Consider the following 5,351-nt stretch of genomic DNA (forward strand, 5'->3'; position numbering starts at 1 on the left):
ACAAACACCAAAAATAAGGAGCAGTATACGCATTGATATATTTCTCTGGAAAAAAATAAATCAGAACAAATTGACATCATTTACTCTGAAGCCATAATTAAACACGTTTAGTTTTTAGAGTTACACGGTAATACACAGCATTTACACAAAAGAGTAGAACTAAAACATCAACATATATCAACTCGGATTTAAATATTTCCTTATCCATACACCTCACCACATGTGTTGTGTGACAGGGTCATTTACAGCAGACAGGGAGGGGAGGGGGGGGGGGGGCATGAGGTACAGCGAATAAAGTAACTGACGGAGATAATTGCCATGTGATTAGTCAAAGCCCTCGACTAATCTCTGGGTGTTTGCAAACAACAACTTATGGCATTTAACGTGTTGATGGTTCTCCACAAAACCTTTTAAAAATGTTTTTTTTTTGTAATTGCAAAGTCAAAGCACATTAAACCGTTTTACTACGAGACGGCTGTTATCCACTTTTACACAGAAGTTGTTCAGTTTTAAGCCTGCTGTACATTTGGGAAATGTCTGACATTTTCAAATCGAGTAGTCCCACTTCTCATTAAAATTCCAGACGGATTTTCTACTTTTGTCTTTTTTTTTCTTCTTTTGCTTTTGGTTTCTCCACTCTCTGAGTTAAGTAAAGGAAATTTCCCAGGCTAATTAAAGCCTATTAAAGACAGGTAATGTCAGGGCTTGTGGCAGGACCATGACAAAGTGCTGATAATTGTCTGCCAGACTCACTAAATCCACCTGTCCTGCAATTATCCCCCTCCGCCCCCCCCCCACCCCGCCACCCCCACCTCTCCCGACATTAATCCACTGGCAGGCTGATGCCTCAAAGTGCATCCTGCAAACACAGATGTTGGATTTCAGGCTAGTTTAGCGTACACATGCCTTATGACGATTGTAGCAGAAGGAAAAACCCAACACATTTTCCCGAGAAGCAAACAAGGCAGCATACATGGGTACCTACATATGTCTGTGTATTGATTGATGGACATGCTCTCAGGTTGCTTTTGGGTCAGATTTGTCAGGTCAATTTATTTTGTCTTTTGTCCTCACTGAGATTTGTCTCAGTGGATCAGTTCGCTTGATTTCAGTCCCGAGAAGAGACAGATCGCAGGGATAAGAGACGGGTTGGAAGGCCGTATTAATTATTCAGAACTACTTGAAAAAAATACCCATTAATCAAACTAATCTGAAATTAAAGAGGCTGTCCTGCCTGTGCTGTGTTTCACAGGTACAAATGGAAGTGAGCTCCACTCTGAAGACAATGAAGAGATCATTTTGACTTATCAGTCAAAAGAAGTGATGCCTCAAATGGGTGATATCTCAGCTTCACCCACTAATGAGTAACAATTCAATTGTCTTAGAATTGTAATTGTTAATATGAGTCTTGTAATATTTCACCCCGTAACTGACTGTTTAAATGAGGTGAGGGAATTGTTTGATAACGCTGGCGTCAATGCTTCATAGGCAGAGATGCTCTTCCAGCTGAGAGGCTGCGTGCCGATGGTCTTGCCTTGAAGGAAACATCTGGACAGCGTACTAATTATACCTGTGGTTTATAGAGAACATGTGCTGCTGTGATGGGAAGGAGTCACTCAGTGTTGGGAGCTAGCTCTGAATCCCAAGTCAACCCCTAACGCCCAGGTCCCTGGATACCTAACTATCTGAAGTGTTTACATGTGCAGTGTGTACAAAAAGTTTTGTAGCAATGCGGCAAATTAATCCCGAAATCTAATCTGCACTTCCTCCAATTGATCTCAGGTTTTTAGGTATTTCGGGACAAGGAGCTTAGAGGTTGACATTTACATTGTTTGAAGATTAAACAGAAGGTTGATGCACACTAACAACCGCTAGGTCATCCTGTGGAGGAGTAAGGCTGGTCGCTATGGTAGTTATAGTCAGGGCATACCTTTTGCACCAGTTTATAGTCTACACTGTAAAAGGCTATATAGATGCATATGACTTTAAAGGGTTTGGAGCAGAGCCAGGACACGTGGCTCTGCGTCTGCTCCTGGTAGCACACCTTGGACGGTTCGAAGCCGCACAGCGCAGTCTTCTTGTTGCGGTCCGTCTTCTCGTACTCGATGCGGCAGTTGAAGGACTTGGTGTCTTTGGTCTCCAGCGTGGACTGCTGGGCGATCTCGAACTCCACCACCTTGGAGGGCGGCACCAGGCTGACTGACACGTTGCCCAGGCCGGTGGAGTTGTGTCGGAAGTAAACGCTGAAAGTGCCGTTCCCGTGGTCCACGATCTTGCCCGTGATCAGCAGGTTGAGCTTGACAGTCTTGATGTTTGAGTGGAAGTCCCCCCACCCGAACATCTTTTTGAACTTGCCGGTCTTGACGATGGGCCTGCGTTTAGTTCTGGCCTGTGCACCCTGAGCATCTGTCTGGTTAGATAACCAGTCCCAAAAGTCCTCCATGTTCTGTAAATAGGTTATTTCCCTCATGGTACTCTTGAACCCGGGGGAGCCCTTGGCAAACAAGCGGAGGGGGTTGAGGATCCGTGGGCTGGCCCCCCCGGGAGAAATCTTCTGCTCATTATTACCGTCTCCCCACTCGATGAGCTCTGTGGCAGCTCCATGCACCTTCCTGCATGGGACCTACAGAGAAAACAGAGCATACGAAAGAATGTTAAACGTTAATTTCACCTTTTCAAGGAAGAAAAATCCAACAATGCAGTTTCTGCTTAGATTGTTTGTTCGTAAAAAAGACCATAAAGCTCAGTTTACACAGGCTGTCGTACATTTCATGGACAGTAAATCTGGCACAAAACACCATTAAATGCAACAAATCACAGAAGTGTTCACACTGACTGACAACTTGTCCGAGGTGACTGCACTGTAAAAAAAATACCACAGCATAGGATCAGCACGGGATAAAGAAGGATTTCTCTACAGCACTTAAGACGGAGAGAGGAAGAAAATAAAACCCCCATGAACATGGAACACCCACTTGTTAAACAACTTTAAAAGATTAAAGATTTACTGTGGGAAATGCTTGAACACAGCAATGGCACCTCTGGGAAAATAAATATTTGGTAACTAAAGCTTTACAAAAAAAACGACTTCAAACAGATGCTGCATTTGAAACCGACTGCTGAAGGAACGCTCACGCTTTGGAAATCTGACATTGAAAATACGAGTTCAGGACGGCCACTTGATTTCCTGGCACAATAAAATGTATGAATTTCCTTCTATTATCTCACTCGTCAGTTCTCTCTGAAGTTCCTTCCTGTTTAAAGGGAGTTTTTTCCTCTGCGTTGTTGCCAAGTCTTTGTTCGTGGGGGGGACTGTTTGGTTCCTCTGTAAGATACCTAGAGATAATGTGAGTAATGATCTGGTGTTCTATAAATACAACTGATCAGAATTCAAGGAAGTAAAGGAGTCAAGTTGCCTTTCTAAACTTTCTGCACTTCAGAACAATTGGTTTAAAAAGTCACCAGAATGAGAATCACCAACTATCATTTTATATGCGATGTCAACTATAGTTTCTGAATGCAGAGAGGGTTTTCTTCTCGGTGAATTCAAAACAATAGTTTGAGATTATGGGAACATGCATATTGATTTTCTTGCGGAGAGGTTAAATAATAAGACTAATGCTGCTCTCATGTCTGGAGTATTTTAGCTGAAGCCATCAGACATTTAACACGAAGCCTGGAAACAGGGGCAAACAGCTAGTTTAGCTCTTTCCAAAGTTTAAAAAGCAGAATGTCCAGCATTGCATTGAAAGCTCTCAATTTTAAATCTTATCTTTAGACAAAGCCTGATGTTTCCCTTTGTATCAAGCCTTTATGCTAAGCTAAGCTAACTGACTGGAACTACTCCTGTAAAATCAACAATTATAATGTCGTAAATTCAATTTTTTTTTTTTAAATCTCTACTGGTTACTACTCATACTCCAAACTTTCACCTTTCATTTTGTTAAAGTGATCAGTTTGACTTGAATTCAACACAACAGTACTGACACAATGAGCCACAACTTGATTTGTAGGATCTTGAATAAACTACACAACCTTAAAAAATGTCCAGTAAAACCAATGAATCTGCTGCAACACAGTCCAAACTTGGATGGAGGATATTGGAGATGAGGTTGGTCAGCGGAATTAAAACTGTGCATTCGTTAAAGTAATCTTCAGTTCTTGGTCGGTTGTCTACACCAAATGGCATCAAATGTAATTGTATAACATGGCTTAATAACTGAGAATTTAACTTTCCACAAAACCAAAGTACTAAACACCAGTAGCTCCTCCACACTGACAAACTCCATAAGAGCTCATATTTGCATAAAGCTCCTAATATTTTAGGACGACTTGTCAGATTACATGACATTGAAAATCCCCCCCAGCTGAGCGTGAGCCGGTCTCAGTCCACTAATGCTATTTTTAGATAGCACTGTGCCTATGAACTTTGGCTTATAATGGTTCCCAACAATGAAATCCGCTTCTGCAGTGGTGCGGCTAAAGTATGTGATATAAGTGCTAATCCAGATGCAGCAATGAACTATGATCCCTGCTCTTACCTCAAAGCCTTTTTGGCTTCAGGAGCGATTCCTGGTCCACTTCAGATAAAGCTTTAATAATTCACGGCAATAAGCTTAACTAGTTTTATTAGTAATTAGCAGTGGCGGCTTTCCCCGGGCCCGGCTGCAGGGATCACTGAGAGAAGCAGATGTTGAGAAGCACAGAGCAGCGGCTGTTTGAATTCTCACTGAGCTGCTGCGCACTACTTCCAAACTAATTATAATTTAGCTGTAAGCCTAACTGAGGCCCGTGTGTACAAAGCCAACAAACTGGGTCTGTCAGCCACTATTTGTTTTGTTTGCGCTCACATTCTAATATAAATCTTTTCTATTTGACATGTTAAAGTGCCAGGTGCATTACAAGCAGTGCAATGTCCTTCTCCTCACGGTCCTCACACCTAAGCAGAACGTAATGGCTATCTGGATTTGTAATGTGAAATCAATGAGTCTCCAACGGACAATGAGTCTGACCCATCCATCAGGCCTCACCACGCTTAATTAAGACAGTAGATCCCTGTAAACATGGATGAATGAGGCAACTCTGTAATAACGTCCCCCTGCGTATAGCTCATACCGTCCACAGTCATTTAATCAACCGGTTCCAGAGTCAGTATTCCCCGCTGATACCTCCACTTAGCAATACCTTGTCTGAGCTCGGCTGTTGATTTAATTGGACCATTACAGCGTCACAATAAGAGGCGACTGTGAACATAAAATCGGCGTGACTGCCGGCTCCCAACAGGAAACGCTTCTTCACCGCTGTGAGCGAGGGGACGACGTGGCTCTTGAGTTGTTCTCTCCGTTTCACAC

The 5,351-nt window shown here is 42.7% G+C and overlaps 1 protein-coding gene across 1 annotated transcript; it reads right to left on the bottom strand.

Annotated features, from left to right (window-relative positions):
• Positions 1-1,876: 1,876 nt before the first annotated feature.
• nxph2a (neurexophilin 2a) lies at positions 1,877-2,768 on the bottom strand. The gene is made up of 2 exons (XM_061088062.1): positions 2,736-2,768; positions 1,877-2,623 (listed from the first exon to the last, which is right to left on the bottom strand). The coding sequence occupies exons 1-2, from the start codon at positions 2,766-2,768 to the stop codon at positions 1,877-1,879; spliced, it is 780 nt and encodes a 259-aa protein (XP_060944045.1).
• Between the last annotated feature and the right edge of the window lie 2,583 nt (positions 2,769-5,351).

This window comes from Limanda limanda, chromosome 16, assembly GCF_963576545.1.
Source record: "Limanda limanda chromosome 16, fLimLim1.1, whole genome shotgun sequence".
NCBI classification, from domain to species: Eukaryota; Metazoa; Chordata; class Actinopteri; order Pleuronectiformes; family Pleuronectidae; genus Limanda; species Limanda limanda.

Excerpts from the sequence above, each read along its gene's own strand:
- nxph2a (XM_061088062.1), bottom strand. The coding sequence starts at position 2,768 with ATGTACGACAGCCTGTGTAAACTGAGCTTTATG. Across the intron at positions 2,624-2,735 it reads TGTGTAAACTGAGCTTTATG|GTCCCATGCAGGAAGGTGCA; the intron begins GTCTTTTTTACG and ends TTTTCTCTGTAG.